This window comes from Melanerpes formicivorus, unplaced genomic scaffold (genome assembly GCF_026170545.1).
Source record: "Melanerpes formicivorus ecotype bairdi unplaced genomic scaffold, bMelFor1.0.p_v2 SCAF_9, whole genome shotgun sequence".
Taxonomy (NCBI): domain Eukaryota; kingdom Metazoa; phylum Chordata; class Aves; order Piciformes; family Picidae; genus Melanerpes; species Melanerpes formicivorus.
In genome coordinates this window covers 3,011,142-3,030,952 of record NW_027142361.1, presented here as the reverse complement: position 1 = coordinate 3,030,952, position 19,811 = coordinate 3,011,142, and the positions used below count along the sequence as shown (strand labels likewise).

The 19,811-nt window shown below is 44.3% G+C and overlaps 1 protein-coding gene across 23 annotated transcripts in view; it reads left to right on the top strand.

Moving 5' to 3' along the window:
• DST (dystonin) overlaps nucleotides 1-19,811 on the top strand; it is a 523,559-nt gene that overhangs the window by 444,249 nt on the left and 59,499 nt on the right. For all 23 annotated transcript variants that reach the window (XM_068142981.1, XM_068142971.1, XM_068142968.1 and 20 more), the window contains 3 exons: nucleotides 814-987; nucleotides 1,793-1,948; nucleotides 19,503-19,700. In XM_068142981.1, the coding sequence (XP_067999082.1) occupies nucleotides 814-987; nucleotides 1,793-1,948; nucleotides 19,503-19,700 (528 nt within the window). The remainder of the gene's footprint in view (nucleotides 1-813; nucleotides 988-1,792; nucleotides 1,949-19,502; nucleotides 19,701-19,811) is intronic.

Below are 19,811 nucleotides of genomic sequence, written 5' to 3'. Positions count from 1 at the left end.
GAGGCTGTAAGGTTTTTATGTACAGAGTTCTTTTATATCAGCCTTCACATGTTCTGGTTTCTACCATGAGCAGCTTCCATATATCTCTGAAAGAATGCCTCCAACGCCTCACTTCTGCCATTTTAGCCTTTAATTAAATGCTCACAGAGATCATCACATTGCTAATACATGAGTAAACCAAAAATCAAAATTTCAGACTAAAAAAACCTGCCTGTATGGATCTGCTCCTGATGTTGGCAGGCTGTTATGCTATATATATATAAAACAGGGATGTGTAGCAGTCAGGCCATGGCCTTGGTTTTTTTGGTCACTTCTACGCTTCCTTGGCTTGCAGGGTCAAATGAACCACAGTCTTCTGTAATTCATATGAACACACATATGCAAGTTTTGTTTAGACTACTGTCTAAATTGTGTGTACAGAAGGGTGCTCTACTAAAGAAAATATGCTTTCAGCTCTTTTTAAGAATAATTCTATTGGAAGTCAAAAGTATTATCACAACCACAAAAGCTAAAAGTTACTCGAGATATTGTGTCCTCTTTATAGATCAGGGAGATGATTGGAGAATTCTTTCCTATTGTGCATCTTTATTGTCCTCTGGTCACAGTGATGTCCAGTAGAAGTTAAGACAATGGTACATATTATCAGCTGACTCTCTGGATCATCAGTGTATTACAAGTCTTTTGACCCTGGGAAAAAACCTCCCAAATTTAGGAAGTCAACGGTGATCCATTAGTATTGTAAAAGCTGCTGTATTATGCTGTATTTGGGCATAACTTGTGTTTATTTGTATGGGGTTTTTCTGTTTACCGTAGCAATTTAAGACAGAAGCTTATCAGCAGCAGATAGAAATGGAGAGACTGAACCATCAGGCAGAACTGTTGCTAAAGCAGGTAACACAGGAGAGTGACAAGCACACTGTTCAAGACCCTCTCTCAGAGCTCAAACTAATGTGGGACACCCTAGAAGAAAAAATTATAAGTAGACAGGTAAATAACCTTGAAGGTGTGGGCTTTATTTATGACTTGGATTTTTTGAGAAAAGCTTCTCAAAAAATGTGTATGCTTATTCTTTTTTAGTTGGAAATTACAGAAATATATATAATAGGATTTAAAATCTACAATTTATTGAATTGGTTTTACGGTTTTTAAACCCTTTGCAGTGGTTGATGGTGGTTTTTTTTTGTCACTTCCTCTGTCAGCAGTGCCATGAAGAATCATTATTCTTTCCTTTTGGTTGTTTGATGACATCTTAAGTAGCAGTTCATAACATGTTTATATGTGCAAAAATAATACTAGGTGCTGAACTGAGCACTTGGGGGGGGGGAACAACAAAAAACAAGCATAACAGTTTTATATTAAACTGTTAGAGTGCTCTTTGCTTAAGTTATCAAAGTGATTTAAAGATGCAATACTGTGAAGTGGTTTGTTGTTTGTTTTTTTTCAAATTGAAACATTCCATGACAAACAAAAGGCTTTAAAAAGCTGATGCACCAATTGCATTTATATTTAAATTATATTTTACATAATAAAAAACTACTGTCATATCTCTGCTCTGGTTACATGGGGTCTTCAAAGGTCAGGAATTTAAGTCTGGAATGTAAGGATTATACAGGGGACTTGCTAGCTCAGCTCCAACTATAAAGCACTTGCTTGTGTTCGGTGACTGTTTCTCCCCGGGTTTTATGCTGTCATTTACATGGATTCCACTCTGGATTATGGTGACTAATGGTAACGTAAGACAATTCAATAGCATTGTGAAATCATTTTATTGTTAATTTTATTTTCACTATAGCACAAGCTGGAAGGTGCCTTGTTAGCCTTGGGGCAGTTCCAGCACGCCCTGGATGAGTTACTAACATGGCTGACGCATACCGAAGACTTGCTGAATGAACAGAAACCTGTGGGAGGAGACCCCAAGGCTGTTGAAATTGAACTTGCCAAACATCATGTATGTAATTATAATTAAGTGTAATGCTCTTTTGATGTTTATCTTAGTAATGAGCCTTGTAGTAAAACTTACCACTTGATAAGGATGTTGCTAGGTCTTGTAGGAAGAGAATTAGGGAGGCAAAAGCACACTTGGAGCTTAAACTGGCCTCTACTGTGAAGGACAACAAAAAGTCCTTCTATAAATACATTAATAGTAAGAGGAAGGGAAAGGACAACCTCCATTCCTTGGTGGATACGGAGGGGAACATTGTAACAAAGGATGAGGAAAAGGCAGAGATACTTAACACCTTCTTTGCCTCAATTTTAACTAGAAGGGCAGAACGTCTTCCTGGCAGCTGGCCTGCAGAGCTGGCAGAAGGAGCCAGGGAGCTGCACAGTTTCCCTATGTTCCATGACACGGTGGTTGGAACTCTCCTTAGCAGCTTGGATCCCCACAAGTCCATGGGACCAGATGGGATTCATCCTAGGGTGCTGAGAGAGCTGTCAGAGGAGCTGGCCAAGCCACTCTCCATAATTTTCCAGCAGTCCTGGCTCACTGGCGAGGTCCCAGAGGACTGGAAGCTGGCCAACGTGGTGCCCATCCATAAGAAGGGCTGGTTGGATGAGCCAGGGAATTACAGGCCTGTCAGCCTGACCTCAGTGCCAGGCAAGATCATGGAACAGGTCATCCTGAGTGCAATAACACAACACTTACAGGATGGCCAAGGGATCAGGCCTAGCCAGCATGGATTTAGGAAGGGCAGGTCCTGCCTGACCAACCTGATCTCCTTCTATGATCAGGTGACCCGCCTGGTGGATGTGGGGAGGCCTGTTGATGTAGTCTACCTGGACCTCAGCAAGGCCTTTGACACCGTCCCCCATAGCAAACTGCTGGCCAAGTTGTCAGCCCATGGCTTGGACGGGAGTACACTGCGATGGGTTAGGAACTGGCTGGAGGGCCGAGCCCAGAGAGTGGTGGTGAATGGTGTCACATCCAGCTGGCAGCCAGTCACTAGTGGTGTGCCCCAAGGATCAGTGCTGGGCCCTGCGCTCTTTAACATCTTTATTGATGATCTGGATGAGGGCATTGAGTCCATCATCAGTAAATTTGCTGACGACACCAAGCTGGGGGCAGGAGTTGATCTGCTGGAGGGTAGAGAGGCTCTGCAGAGGGACCTCGACAGGCTGGACAGATGGGCAGAATCCAACGGCATGAGATTTAACACATCCAAGTGCCGGGTTCTGCACATTGGCCACAACAACCCCATGCAGTGCTACAGGCTGGGGTCAGAGTGGCTGGAGAGCAGCCAGGCAGAGAGGGACCTGGGGGTGCTGGTTGATGGTAGGCTGAACATGAGCCTGCAGTGTGCCCAGGCAGCCAAGAGGGCCAATGGCATCCTGGCCTGCATCAAGAACAGTGTGGCCAGCAGGAGCAGGGAGGTCATTCTGCCCCTGTACACTGCACTGGTTAGGCCACACCTCGAGTACTGTGTCCAGTTCTGGGCCCCTCAGTTTAGGAAGGATGTTGACTTGCTGGAACGAGTCCAGAGAAGAGCAACAAAGTTGGTGAGGGGTTTGGAACACAAGCCCTATGAGGAGAGACTGAGGGAGCTGGGGTTGCTCAGCCTGGAGAAGAGGAGACTCAGGGGTGACCTTATCACTCTCTACAACTACCTGAAGGGAGGTTGTAGACAGGCTGATGATGGTCTCTTCTCCCAGGCAGCCAGTACCAGAACAAGAGGACACAGTCTCAGGCTGCGCCAGGGGAGGTTCAGGTTGGATGTTAGGAAGAAGTTCTATACAGAAAGAGTGATTGCGCTATGGAATGGGTTGCCTGGGGAGGTGGTGGAGTCGCCGTCATTGAAGGTGTTCAGAAGGAGACTTGATGGGGTGCTTGGTGCCATGGGTTAGCTGTTTGGGTGGGTTGATGGGTTGGACACGATGATCTTGAAGGTCTCTTCCAACCTGGTTTGATTTATTCTAATAAAGGTATTCTAATATTCTAATAAATAATTCACCATAGTGATTTTCAAGATGCAGATTATAGTTGAAGTGCAGTCTTGGAGTAACTTAATAATTTTCATTTTAGTCATGTTGTGAAGAGGTTATTAAATTTATTAATATGAAATATGAATTATGAAAATATTATTTTTATTAATTAGCAAATTATTAATAAACCAATGAATCACTAACTTATATACATGTTCTAGTGCACGTTCATGAAATTCATTCCATAAGTGGCTTAGTGTTATGATTAGAACTTAATTGAACTAGTTACTGACTATTTCTGTATTTATATAACGAAGTATGCGGTTCCACTGCTTGGCCACTAGATGGTGAATCGGCAGGACGCGGGTGTCTCCTGGCTATATACAGCAATATTATAACCTTTCTATGCGTCAGCGCTTACTCTGCTAGACTGTGGTGGGTGGAAAGGGTAAGGCCAAGAAGCCTCCTCCCTTCCCCCTTTGTAAAGTAAAAGGGAAAAAAAATTGAAGGGAAAGGAAAAAAAAACTCGCAAGCTGAATTAGCAAAGCAGTGGAGCTGTATTTACAAAGCGATGTAGGGTTTGCAGGGAGATATTTACAAATTTACAATATCTACAATATATACAAAGATATACAACAGAGTAACACAGAAATGAGAGTAAACCCCTCGGCAGAGAGGGGGTTCCCCACCTCCTCTTTCCCCTCTTTCCCCCCTTTCCCCAGATTAGGTTAGAAGAGAGAGAGAGCGAAAGAAAGAAGTTAAAAGCAGTTTTGTGTTAATTGGAAAAGAGTTAATATACAGGCCTGGTATCTTGTTTTCAAGGCCGGGGCCTTGGCAGAAAGCCCAGCACAGAGTTAGCTGCAGAGCTGCTGCACCATGCAAAGGCGGAAGCAAGACTGAGGATAAGGTGCTGGAAAAACCCAGTATAGTCCCAGCTCAGAAGGTGCTTCCTCCCACTCGTCCAATGAAATTAGTTTAGACTATTCCTTCCGTTTACCAACTTCCGTCCACCATATTCCCTTTCTTAAGGGGGCAACGTCAACCGGCCACAGTCCACCCCTTCTAAACAATTTCATTGGCTGTTCATACTGTCCATCCAATCCAAAAATGATATTTACAGTTCGTGAGCGAAGTTCATAGTCCATTCCGGCTACGCTCAGGTGTAGATGATTCAAAAGTTCAAGAAAATCAGAAAATGAGAAAAATGGAAAACAGTTCATTTCTTCGCCGGCAAAGCGAAGAAAAGGGAAACAGGGATTTCTCAGGGTCTCTTAGTTGACTCAGGGCTCTCAGGGATCTCAGGGTTCGTGCACCGTAGATTCCTCATTGATTCTTCCTTTGGACGCGATGTAGCTGTACAACAGTTTGAAATTAACCTCTTTCAGCTAAAGTTAAATTTCTTTGCGGAATACACTGAATTTCACCATTCTCTTGCATTACCCAATAAGTGTGACCCGGACCTTCAGCTGAAACCACCCCTCGGACAGGTTTAGCCTCTCCTGAGGGTGAAAATACCCAAACAGTTTTACCTAACAGATTCTTTTCTCTAACAACAGGAACTCTATCACCTTCTACTTTCCGTAGCAAATCTGAATGTGCAGGTCCAGCTCGGTTCACTGAACCTCTACTATTTACCAGCCAGGTTGCTTGTGCTAAATGTTTTTCCCAGTTTTTCAAAGATCCACCCCCCATGGCTTTAAGAGTGGTCTTCAACAAACCGTTGTAGCGTTCAATCTTCCCTGAAGCTGGTGCATAGTAGGGAATGTGGAATATACTCAATACCGTGTTCTTTTGCCCAGTTCTTTACAAGGTTGTTCTTGAAATGAGTTCCGTTGTCTGACTCAATCCTCTCTGGAGTTCCGTGTCTCCACAGGACTTGTCTCTCCAGACCGAGAATGGTGTTGCGTGCAGTTGCATGTGGAACTGGATAAGTTTCCAACCATCCAGTGTTTGCCTCACCATAGTAAGCACGTATTGCTTACCAGAACGAGAACGTGGTAGAGTGATGTAGTCAATCTGCCAAGCTTCACCATACTTGTACTTGGACCACCTGTCACCATACCACAAGGGCTTAAGTCATTTTGCCTGCTTAATAGCAGCACAAATGTCACAGTCATGGATGACTTGCGTGATAGCATCCATGGAAATGTCTATGGATCTGTCACGAGCCCATTGGTATGTTGCATCTCTGCCTTGATGTCCTGACGAATCGTGAGCCCACCGAGCTAAGAATATCTCACCTCGGTGTTTCCAGTCGAGATCAAGATTAGAGTCCATGTCTACTTGAGAAACTCTTGCAGCTAGATCTGCCTGATGGTTGTGTTGCTGTTCCTCAGTAGCTTTGCTCTTAGGAATGTGAGCATCGATGTGTCTCACTTTCACTGGAATTCTCTCGATTCGATCAGCAATGTCCTGCCACAGGTTGGCTGCCCAAATGGGTTTTCCTTTTCTCTGCCAACCACTCTTTTTCCAGTTCTTCAGCCAACCCCATAGAGCATTGGCTACCATCCATGAGTCGGTGTAGAGATAAAGCTTTGGCCATCTCTCACGTTCAGCCACGTCGAGAGCTAGCTGGACAGCTTTTACCTCTGCAAACTGACTGGATTCTCCTTCTCCATCTTTCGCTTCTGCAACTCGGCGTGTTGGACTCCACACTGCGGACTTCCACCTTCGCTTGTTTCCAACAAGACGACAGGAACCGTCTGTGAACAAAGCATATTTCTTTTCATCATCAGAAAGGTCATTGTAAGGAGGAGCTTCCTCAGCACGAGTTACTTTCTCCTCTGGAGGTTTAGCACAGTTGATGCCTTCAGGCCGACTTGAGATCACCTCCACTAGACCAGGCCTTTCAAGATTTCCCATTCGAGCTCTCTGTGTTATCAGAGCCATCCACTTGGACCAGGTTGAGTCTGTGGCATGATGTGGTGTGGATCCTTTGCCTTTGAACATCCAATTCAAAACTGGTAATCTGGGAGCTAGAAGAAGTTGTGATTCAGTTCCAATCACTTCAGAAGATGCTTTTACTCCTTCATAGGCAGCTAAGATTTCTTTCTCTGTTGGAGTATAGTTAGCCTCTGAACCTCTGTAACCTCTACTCCAGAAACCAAGAGGTCGTCCACGTGTCTCATCTGGAGCTTTTTGCCACAAGCACCAGGTTGGACCATTGTCACTTGCAGCCGTGTACAAAATGTTCTTAATGTCTGGACCATCTCGGACAGGTCCCAGACCCATTGCTTGAATCACCTCTTGTTTTATTTGGTCAAAGGCTGCTTGTTGTTCAGGTCCCCAGTGGAAATGGTTTCTCTTTCGAGTCACATCATACAGAGGTTTCACAATCTGACTGTATCCAGGAATGTGCAGTCTCCAAAATCCCACTATCCCCAAGAAACGTAGGGTCTCTTGCTTGTTTGTGGGACTTGCCATGGTAGAGACTCTATTTACCACATCCACTGGAATGTGTCGGCGTCCATCCTGCCACTTCACTCCCAGAAATTGAATCTCTGTGGTAGGACCTTTCACCTTGTCTCGTTTGATGGCAAAACCTGCATTCAGAAGAATGTCAATGATTTTGTTACCTTTCTCGAAGACTTCCTCAGCAGTTTTACCCCAGACGATGATGTCATCGATGAACTGGATGTGTTCTGGAGCACCTCCTTTCTCCAGAGCATCGTGGATCACTGCATGACAGATGCTTGAGCTGTGGATCCAGCCCATTGGCAGCCTGTTGAAAGTGTACTGGATTCCTCTCCAGGTGAAAGCAAACTGAGGCCTGCATTCCTCTGCTATGGGAATAGAGAAAAATGCATTAGCAATGTCTATGGTAGCATACCATTTGGCCTCTTTGGATTCCAGCTCATACTGCAGCTCCATCATGTCTGGTACTGCTGCACTCATAGGTGGTGTCACTTCATTCAGGGCTCGGTAGTCTACCGTCAGACGCCAGTCTCCATTCTGCTTCCGCACAGGCCACACTGGACTGTTGAAAGGTGAATGAGTTTTGCTGACGACTTTCTGACTTTCCAACTGACGAATCAGATTCTGAATGGGCAACAAAGAGTCACGGTTGGTTCTGTATTGTCTGTGATGCACAGTTTGAGAAGCAACCGGCAATTTAATGTCCTGTATCTTATGTTGTCCCACAACTGCAGATTCATCAGAAAGTTCAGGTCTGGCAGACAGCTTCAATTTTTGTCCATCAATTTCTATTGAAGCTACTCCAAAAGCCCATTTGTAACCTCTAGGGTCCTTGAAACGCCCTTCTCTCAAAAAATCAATTCCCAAAATACAAGGTGCATCAGGTCCGGTCACAACTGTATGCTTCCTCCATTGTTTACCAGTTAAACTTATATTAACCTCTACCTTACTTAACTCTTGAGATCCACCAGTGACTCCCAGAATAGTTATAGACTCCGATCCCTGATAATTTGATGGTATTATGGTGCACTGAGCTCCTGTGTCAACCAAGGCCCTGTACTTCCGAAATTGTGAAGTGCCAGGCCACTGGATGTACACATCCCAATAGATTCTATTATCTCTGTTATCCCTCTCCTCCCCCTGGCGGGAGGCAGGGCACCCCTAGTTATGGGGAACATGTGCACATGTGCATTGCACATATTGTGCAGGGTTATAACTTTGCATGTTATAACTGGAGCCACTGTTGGAGCCATAAGAGTCATTCTGGGGAACTGTGGAAGTAACAGCTACCCTTCTGGTATTGCTACCTCGGGTTCTGCCACTTTGCAATTCCCTCAGTCTCCTGAAAAGATTAGAAGTTGGTTGGCCATCCCAGCGGTTCATGTTCTCACCAAACTGATTACGCAGAGTTATCCAAATAGTTCTACGTGATTGCCTTGGTGGTCTGTTTTGGAACGACCTGTTTTGGAATGACCTGTTTTGGATTGTCCTGTTTTGGAATGACCTCCTTGGAGGACGTGTATTCCTCACAGATGATGCTTGTACCCACCTGGAGGAAGAATTGAAACTATCCCTCTGTGCCAATTGGTATATGGAATCTTTCAGATCCTTCATACAATTCTCAATTTTTCCAGACAGAGTTTCAATGGCTGAAACCAAAGAACCACGTGTCATGCTATCCTCCAATTGTCTCATTTGATCACTGAATTGGCCAACCGTAGGAGAAGCTCCACCATAACTTCTTGACACAATTCTGCTTGCCAGAATGTTTGCATAATTAGAAGGAGCAAGTTTGATGATCTTTTTAGCAAGACCAATACCCACAGGAATGTCATCAGGATTCAGAGTTTCATGTTCACCATAGAGTAGCTCTCTAACAGCGAATTCCCTCAAACGCTTAATTCCCTCATCTATGGTAGTCCAGGGTTTAGGATTCCATGGAAGATCATCTCGGGAAGGGTATCTCAGGGCAACCGCTATTAAAAGGCATATCCACAGATTAACCTTACCGAGAGCTTCGCCTAGATGTCTATCTATTCCATTGTCCCTTGAGAGAGTTCCTAACTGAGCTGCTGACTTGTCTCCAACTGTTAGAGCTGAAGCACCTGTATCATAACACCTACTAAGCCAAGCTAGAACTGTCTCCTTATCTGCCCTGGTGAAATCTTTACGGACATTTCTCAATTCCTCCCGTGGTGACGAACAGTCTGTAATATCATCTTCCTCCTCGTCTCCCTGAATTCTTTGTCCGTAAAATCCTGCTGTCATTCTCCTAAGGATCTCTTTAAGCTGAGAACCACCTTTGCCAGCTGCTTTCCTAGCTTCATCTCTATCCTGCTTTGATCTCACTAGGTTAGCTAGATCTTTAAAACAAACCTTCTCTTCCTCCTGAGCAGGATCTTTTAGAGTAGAGGGCCCCTCACCAGGATCAGTCTCCTCCTCTTCTTCTCCATCTTTGCCCTTTCCAGCTCTAGTCTTTAAAGGAGCCACCTTAACTGGAGCTGTGTTTGAATTTACAGCCACCTTAATGGAAGCTGACAGGTCCTGAGATAAATCAGCTGCTGGGACAGTGACTTCCGGTCCCACCGAGGGAGTGGGTGGAAGTGACGTTGCTCCATTACTGGCCGACGGAGAAGAAGAAGGAGAAGTGGGAGAAGGAGTAGGTGCCATGTTGATACCAGCCGATGCCCTTGGCTGCTTGCCAGAATCAGCAAAGTCATTTAGAGCTGCTTTACCAATTAACTTTTTAGCCTTCTTTTTAACTGACACGGGTTCTCCACATTCCTCGTCACTAGATGTCTCTGGGGCTGACCGAGAGCCACGGCGTTTTCTTTTTGATCTAGTTTTAATAACAAAACACGCCCTGGACACCTTTCTCTCTCGCCGCAAAGAGATCAAGAGATACATGTTAATTATCACCATCAGCAGAATTATAGACATGAAATAAATCACCTTTGGATCCCAGGCATCACCTAAAGTTACTGTCTCCTCAGGCGGAATCTTAAAACCCTTTATCTCAATTGGGAGAGTGGTGGAGGTAACATTCCTGTATCTCACTGGCCATAAGATATTAATACATTTTCCATACCATAATTTGACTCTATACATAACCCACATATAAATTGTCCGCACCAAATATTTACCCAGGTAATCCAAAATCAAACCCAAACAATACCTGTAAACCAGAGCCCCAAAAATTGAAAAGAACAATCGCTCCACAAACCACAATACCTTCATGTTTGCTAATTCAGCTAGAAAACACTAAATCAATCAAGTAATAAATTGAACTAATTATCTGCCGCACGTTGGGCGCCAATAAAAAAAATGTGGTGGGTGGAAAGGGTAAGGCCAAGAAGCCTCCTCCCTTCCCCCTTTGTAAAGTAAAAGGGAAAAAAAATTGAAGGGAAAGGAAAAAAAAAACTCGCAAGCTGAATTAGCAAAGCAGTGGAGCTGTATTTACAAAGCGATGTAGGGTTTGCAGGGAGATATTTACAAATTTACAATATCTACAATATATACAAAGATATACAACAGAGTAACACAGAAATGAGAGTAAACCCCTCGGCAGAGAGGGGGTTCCCCACCTCCTCTTTCCCCTCTTTCCCCCCTTTCCCCAGATTAGGTTAGAAGAGAGAGAGAGCGAAAGAAAGAAGTTAAAAGCAGTTTTGTGTTAATTGGAAAAGAGTTAATATACAGGCCTGGTATCTTGTTTTCAAGGCCGGGGCCTTGGCAGAAAGCCCAGCACAGAGTTAGCTGCAGAGCTGCTGCACCATGCAAAGGCGGAAGCAAGACTGAGGATAAGGTGCTGGAAAAACCCAGTATAGTCCCAGCTCAGAAGGTGCTTCCTCCCACTCGTCCAATGAAATTAGTTTAGACTATTCCTTCCGTTTACCAACTTCCGTCCACCATATTCCCTTTCTTAAGGGGGCAACGTCAACCGGCCACATAGACGCGGATACTTTGAACTGAGTGCTAGTGGATGGAAAGCACGTGGAAGATTCTCTGTAGCTGTTGTTTGTAGCAAGGTGGGGGTCCTTGCAGATGGTTGCCGCTGGACTGGTTCCTAGTCGAGTTGGACAGCGGCGTTGGGTTACTGTCTCCTCTCTCTGTAACAGTGGAGAAGGAATAATGGAACCTGGGCTTAGCTCGGAAGCAGGTTCCCTTCAGGACTGGGTCGATTCCCTCCAGACAACAGGGATTGGTCCTGGTCGGGGTCGGCCCTCAGAATCGGCTCGCCCGACAGGGCGGGGCGACAGTTGCCGGTAGGCGGGCTTGGAGAACACGGCAGCAGGCAAAGCTATATGGGGTCGGCCCAGCTACAGCGATTCTTGGGGCTGATGCAAACAGCCTCGGGGAGAGAATGCAGCTGCGTTAGGCGGCGGATTCTCGTTTACTGAGCTTAAAGGAACAGCGGGACGCTCGGAGTGGTCCTGGGTTTGGTTCAGTATAGGCACGAACGATGCTTTAGTCTTCCCTGAGGTTCACAGGGCTCAGAGCGGCACACGTGGCAGCTCCTCTCCTGCTACGGCGGGGCTAGGCATATGTGGACTCAGTCTCAATCGAGTCCTTTCTCCCCGACAACTGGGAGATCTTACCCTCGGGGGCTGGTCCAGTCCTCCGGTGGCATGGTGGGCTCTCCCGGTCGGTACGACTGGCTGTGATGACGCTGGGCTTCTCGGGCACAGCGAAGGTCCTCCCTCTGGAGAGGATCCTCACGGTTGCTTCTCACGATGTAGAGGCTTTCAGTATGCGTGCATGTATAACAGAAGCTAACAACAATAAGCTCAATGGCAGAGGCTGCGGCTCGAGAGTTGTTCTCTTGAGCAAGCACAGAGATGAAGTGAAAGAGGGGGACACTTGTTTACCAACTGGGGTGATACTTATAGATTCCTCGAGGCTGGGCTTGACCAATGGGCACTCTCATAAACAACTGGCTTCAGCCTATAGAAAGCGTGAAGCTAGAATTATGCCCATACTTGGTATTTGCACGAGCACTGCATGCGCTGGGTGCATGCTGGCCTAGCTAATGCCTTGGCTTTTGTCTTCCTCCTGAAGGAGGGGGAACTTGTCCACATGCTGGGACAAGTTTCAATATTTGGGCATAATGTGCCTTCACCACAGCTCACCTATATTCCTTCCATATGCTGTGCAAGTGGCATAGGGTTTAGCCAAAAAGAGCAGCTCACAGCAGCTCACCCTGGTCTCTACCGTCTATTAAATTTTGTCTGATCCAGGAAACTCAAAAGTTATTGAACCTGCTACTCACCTTGAAGCAATGGACTCCTTGATTAGTTCTGTTCAGGCCAGCTCTCACAAAACATGTGGCCACTGCACATCTTTCCTTCCTGTTTCTTCCTTGTCAGAAAACAGTGTTTTGTTGTGCTGAATTCTGCAAAACGGTATTTCAGCTGGGTCCAACTCACACAGGGAATGCTTCTCTTAAAATCTCAGCCAAGTTCACAGATACTAACGCCCCCATCTTTTTCTCTGTGCTATGTACAATGTATGATTAGTGTTTTGTTTGTCTGTTTTAGTATTTTTACTGATTATTGTAACTTGGGAGCCCAAGTAAGAATGCTTCCATTGCACGCTTATTTTGAAGAATAGGGAGTAAGATATCTTCTCTGCCTTATTGTGTGACTTGATGCTGTTCATAGCATTTCAAAATAACCTCATTAATCCTCTTTGTTTGTTCAAATCTTCCATTTTGGCCTGCATATGATGTGAATATTGATAACACACAGAGAATTTAAGGCATTTTCATTGTTTGTGTTAATGCAGTTTTGCAGCTTCTGAAAGCTTTTGTATGGCCGATTGGAACTTCAGCCAGAGTATGATATCTACATGCCCTATATGATTCCCGTTAGAAACAAGCCCTTTAAAAAAATGTATTACAAACACACCTTCCACTTTATAAAGCCTTTATATTCTTATCAAACAGAAGTAGTTTACTACTGAAGAAGCATCCAGACATCATTTATGACTTCTACCTTCAATGCTGAAGGAATTCAGCAAACCCATGAATGAATCTACTTCCTTTTCATGAAACAGTTTACAGGATAGAAAGTTGACATAGTGCATCCTGTCATAGCCTGGAAAAAAAATCCATCGCGTGAATACCTTGGGAAAAAGTAAACCTTATTCTTAGTAAGGCTTAGCAGGAAGAAGGGGATAGGATGCCTCTGCTTCTGTGAATATCCCTTTCTTTCCCACTCTTAAGAAAATAAAATAAATACCTTCCAATGCTTAGTTCAGAAGAATTAAAGTAAATGTGATGCATATTTTCTATACAAGAGCTACTTGTGGCTTGCTGTTTCAAGTGCTATGTATGTTTAAAAGTTCCTTTGTATCTAGATTTAAACTTTTTCCATATGCTAGCATATTGAGGGAGGCGAGTTTAAAGCAGACCCCATGGAAGACAACATTCATGAACTGGAATTTCTTAAAATGGGTTTACCATTCTCTTCCCAACCATTCTGTGTATTATTTTTCTGTTCTCAATATCTGGTATTTTAAGGCTTTTTTTTTTTTTTTTTTTTTTAAAGGGGTTGGAAAATAACATTCTTTTCCCAAATACAGTTTTTGTCCTTTATGGTTGTGAGAGACTAAAAGTTTGTCTCTTCTGATGTGGCTCAACAAAGATAAAATCACTTGCTGCTTGCCCAGACAATAGCTGATATGTGTTGGGCAGAGCCACCGGAAGGAAGGTGCAAAGATCATGTAGGAATCCTGTCTACCAATCCTGGATGCAAATCACCTTGCAATTGCATCATGATAACACTGGACTGCAGCTGGCCTACAACAATGGCCCAAGGACCCAGCCATCATGCCTTCAGGACAAGATAATCTCCACCCATCAGGTACCCTGGAAAGGGTAGAAAATGGATTCACCACCTGTTTCCTGATGTGTAAGGAGTGTGGGGGCATGTAGATGGAGAAGGAGGAGGTGGAGCCCCCCCCCCCCATCCAGACCTCTGCCCAAACACACAGGAATACACAGAAAGATTTCCTGGGGAATGATACCTGGATATTTATCTAAGGATGATTTCCTGGCCCCTTATTTCCTGAGGGACAATACTTGGACACATACCTAAGGACTAAAAACTGTATAAAAGACTTGAGCCACTACTGGCTTGGAGGAAGAAAAACACAGAAGAAAAACAGAGATGAAGGAAAACACAGGAGAAGGACCATGTCGCTGAGAAGGAAAAGCCTGGGACAATGCTGCTCCGGAGAAAAGAGGCCGTGGAGCCTGGAAGAAGCAGACTGAACCCTCTCTCCATGTCCTAAGTTCCGCCTGCTGCAACTCATGGAGCTGAAGAGGCTGCCCAGAGGACCACATCTCTTCTCCAGCCAAAGCCTCAGCACCGTTTCTCTACAAACCCAAGACCTCCTGCAGCACCTTTCCTCCACAGACTCAAACTGTCTTGGGGGGGGTGTGAGGGATGTGGTAATATAATTCCTTTCCTCTTCTCTCTCTCCCTCTCTATTTTCTCCCTCTCCCCTTCTTATGTCCACTTTATTTATGTAATAAATAGTCTAGCTGTTGATATTTTGGCCTCGTTTGTGCCCCTAATTTCACAACATGGGAATATTCAAAAGAACTGAGTCTCTTTCCCTCTCTGGACCGAGACATTATTATTGGCGTAGTTGGCAGGATTCCCATGCAGTGAAAGTATCACAGCAAGACTATTGCATTTCTGAGAACCCTGAAATGTGTGTGTGTGTCTGAGACGTACTTTGAGTACAAAGTGAGTGCGGAGTCCAGATTCGTGTTTTCACTCTCCCAAGAGGGAAGTGGTCTGAGAAGGATGAAGCGAAATTTTCAGAGAGACTGTGTGGGAGTTCTCAAAAGCTTTAAACGTGTGTGCTTTCTTGGGGAAGATTAACTGGGGTACAAATGTTGATTTTTTTAGTGTGACCTCCCTGTGAATTCTCAGTACCCTGTTTTGGGAAACCCATTTTTTGGTGATATTTGTAAAGTGTGTATTCTCTCGGGGAAAGTGTGGCTTCCCCGAGAAGCCTACTATTGAAGCAAAAGTTGAGAGACTTTTGCAGGTGTGCGTTCTCTTAGGGAAACAGAGTGACTCTTCCCTAAGAAACACAGGGTTCTTGTCCTGTTGTAACAGAAAATTTGAGGAACAAAAGCTCAGAAGCTTTTGCAAATGTGGGCTCTCTCAGGGAAATAGTGTGACTTCCTTGAGAAGTACAGGTTGGTGGTTTTTTTTCTTGTGTATGACCTCTCCTGAAAAATTTGTTGTGCATTTTTCCTGGAGAAGATTATTTTTGAGTAAGCCTTTTAAAAGTGTACATTTTTCCAGAGAAGATTTTGTTGGTACAAACAGTGTTTTGATCTGAATTCCCCGTGAAACTTAGTGCCCTATTAAGAAATGTTTTGTGAAACAGAAGAGATGGCCTGGAGTGAGAGGCTTTTTAACCTTTTAGAAGCTCATGGTGCCCACCCATCTGTACAGGTACTTGACTGGGCCCGTGAAAATTGGCATAATTTCCAGAGTGTGGCTGATAGAATTGTGGCCCTGCAGAAAGATGCAAGAGCAAAAGCCGGAAAAGGCAAAGCTTTTATTTGTGCAGTTTTAGGCGCCTGTTTAGACGCCTCAGTGAAGGAGAAAGAGGAATGGCACGAGCAAGAGAATAATACTATTTCCTCTTTGCAGGACTTAGTTTCGTCATTACAAAGCCATGTTGCCACTTTGAAAGACGTAGTGGCAGATCTTAAAATTCAATTGGAGAAGGAGAGGAGGTAAAATTCATATTTGGACTCAAAACAGGGTCTGAATTACCTGGACTCTGCCCCTATGTACCCTCGGGCAGAATTGACAACAGCTAAGGAAACTGCTGTGCATGTCAGACCTCTCATTAAAACTGAAGTTTTATATGAGGATGGGGAAACTACCCCCACTGTCACAATTCTAAAGATGCGCCTTTCTCCTACACTGTGCTGGCCAAAATTCGTAAAGAATTTGCATGCTCTGCTGGAGAATCTGAGGTGGAATATGTCTGGCTAGTTTCAAAACCTGGAGGTGATCAGATTATGTTAACAGAAGCTGAAGCCATGGGCTATTGGGGTGATAATGTTTTTCTAACCACGAAAAACAGGAGTGGACCCTGGAGCCTTACCCAGCGAGCTGCCTATTGGGCAGGGGGATTTGATCCAAAGGAGAGAGGGGAACCTGTAGTTCTGCAGGGAGGGATGAATCAGATAATGGAGAATGTGTAAAGGGCTGCATGCCTGCAAATGATATATGAAAGAGAACTAAAACATCATTTTGAATCCCCCCTTTCTCTCCTGGTGGATGCAAACAGAATGACTCCTTTGATCAGGGGTCTCCCTGACTCGCTTAAAATAAGAGGTATCCAGCTCCGAAAAGAGATAGCTGACACCCCACTTTCTTCCAGGAAGCCATGGAGATGGGAAGAAGTGGGAAGGGAGTCACTAGATTATGCTAGGCAGTATAGTATACCTGAGGAAATTAAAAAACCTCAAACTAGAGGCTTGAGGCATGTGAAAATGATTCAACCACCAAGCCCCCAGGGCCAGTTGTGCTGTATTCCTAGTAGGCATCTGGCTAGGAGCAGGGAACACTTGAATACCCGGCAATATTGGTGGAGGGTGGGTCAGAAGAAAGGTATTCCAAAATAAGTGGTTGATGGGGTAGCCACAAGGCAATTAGAAATCATTGTGAAATGCTGGCCCGAGCCTAAAAAGAGGGCTGAGGCCACTGCTCCCCTCTTGGTGGGACCATTTGGTGAGGGGAGGGGTATGCCCCCCAGGGCAAGCAAGGGCTTCACTTCTCAGTGGTGAGTGGGGGGTGAAGCATCAGTCAGGAGATCACCAAAAATTTGTACTTGGTTCGGGAAAAAGCTTTTGTTTGTGTTTACGTTGGCTTTGAGAGAACCTGAAACAATCAACGATACTTACAGGTCCATTCAAAGTAATGAAGCAAATTCTTTCAGGGACATCACCTGAGAGGGTGACTCAGAGAACCTCTGTATGGGAACCTGGAAATACCAGTTTTGTATGTTTTAAGGTTGTTTCTTATTTAAGTTCTAATGCTGAAGACTACCTGATGTATTGTCCAAAGGACTTTTCTTGCTACAATATGGAAGACCTCTCAAGTTTTGCATCACAGAAGACATCTCTTCAAGGACTGTACTTTCCACAGCCCCGCAGACATTCAGATCTGGAAGGAAGCTCTCACATCAATTCCAAACTGAAGGACTGACGGGGTGGGGGGGTATGGGTCTGTTCTCCTGGCTTCCAGAAGGAACAAGGATGCTTTCACCTTGTGTAATTACCTGTTTTAATTTTGTTATATTTTGTTAGTATTGTTATTCTTTCACCTTGTGTAAATCCCTGTTATATACAGTGATTCAACATGTAGTGTCCAATATTCAATTTTTGTCTAATGATGGTGTACAACAGATTTGTGCCATTAGACAATCAAAACTTATGTCTATTGTAAAAATTGTTTAAAACTTCTTTCCTTTCCTTTCTTTTCTTTCTTTCTTGCTTTTATCTTTGATTGGCGGGGTGGTGTGAGAGACTAAAAGTTTGTCTCTTCTGATGTGGCTCAACAAAGATAAAATCACTTGCTGCTTGCCCAGACAATAGCTGATATGTGTTGGGCAGAGCCACCGGAAGGAAGGTGCAAAGATCATGTAGGAATCCTGTCTACCAATCCTGGATGCAAATCACCTTGCATTTGCATCATGATAACACTGGACTGCGGCTGGCCTACAACAATGGCCCAAGGACCCAGCCATCATGCCTTTAGGACAAGATAATCTCCACCCATCAGGTACCCTGGAAAGGGTAGAAAATGGATTCACCACCTGTTTCCTGATGTGTAAGGAGTGTGGGGGCATGTAGATGGAAAAGGAGGAGGTGGAGCCCCCCCCCCCCCCCATCCAGACCTCTGCCCAAACACACAGGAATACACAGAAAGATTTCCTGGGGAATGATACCTGGATATTTATCTAAGGATGATTTCCTGGCCCCTTATTTCCTGAGGGACAATACTTTGGACACATACCTAAGGACTAAAAACTGTATAAAAGACTTGAGCCACTACTGGCTTGGAGGAAGAAAAACACAGAAGAAAAACAGAGATGAAGGAAAACACAGGAGAAGGACCATGTCGCTGAGAAGGAAAAGCCTGGGACAATGCTGCTCCAGAGAAAAGAGGCCGTGGAGCCTGGAAGAAGCAGACTGAACCCTCTCTCCATGTCCTAAGTTCCGCCTGCTGCAACTCATGGAGCTGAAGAGGCTGCTCAGAGGACCACATCTCTTCTCCAGCCAAAGCCTCAGCACCCTTTCTCTGCAGACCCAAGATCTCCTGCAGCACCTTTCCTCCACAGACTCAAACTGTCTTGGGGGGGTGAGGGATGTGGTAATATAATTCCTTTCCTCTTCTCTCTCCCTCTCTATTTTCTCCCTCTCCCCTTCTTATGTCCACTTTATTTATGTAATAAATAGTCTAGCTGTTGATATTTTGGCCTCGTTTGTGCCCCTAATTTCACAACATGGGAATATTCAAAAGAACTGAGTCTCTTTCCCTCTCTGGACCAAGACAATGGTGTTACTGTGGTTGGTCTTAAGAGGTTTTCAACCAAATGAAGGAGGTCTTGTGTTGTGAATATTACAATAATTCCCCATTTTTTACCACAGCAGAAGTGTCTTGGTAGTCTAACATAATATGAAATAAGCTGTAGACCTAAAATCAATAGACAGCCATTGTGTCAGTCAGATAATGTGGCACAACAGGTACATAGTAGTCGTATTCCTATCTCTCCTCTCTTAGGCTACTGCTCCATAAGCAATTGGCACTGCCACAGTTTTCACACCTCATCCTCAAAACCAAAGAAAAACCCTATTAAAAGAAAGTATATTGTAAATTAAGGAAAGTGAAGAAAACTTCCCATAATTTCAAATACAGATACATGTGCATGTTTTTTCAAAGACATAAGAATAAAATGTAGCATTTTGTCAGAATGGTCTGTTACTGCCTTTGGTTGAAGAGACCTTAGCTATTAGCTTTAGTTGCTACTACCTGTGCTGCCTTGCCAGTGGATTAGATCAGTCACTGTCATTACCTTCATTCAATAACTTAGCAACATGGCCAGTCATATATGCTGTGTTACAATTGTAGGTGCTACAAAATGATGTTTTAGCTCATCAGTCTACAGTGGAAGCGGTTAAGAAAGCAGGAAATGACCTGATTGAGTCAAGTGCTGTTGAAGAAGCCAGTAATTTACGGAGCAAGTTGGAACTTTTGAATCAGCGCTGGCAAAACGTGTTGGAAAAAACAGAACAAAGGAAAGAGCAGCTGCAGAGTGCCTTGATCCAGGTGAACAGGAAATTATCAAATAAAGAGATAACTCAAAAAAAGTGTTTTTTTACATGGAATACATAGATATATGCATTAGAACTTGTCTTAAATCAAAACTGTAACACAGAC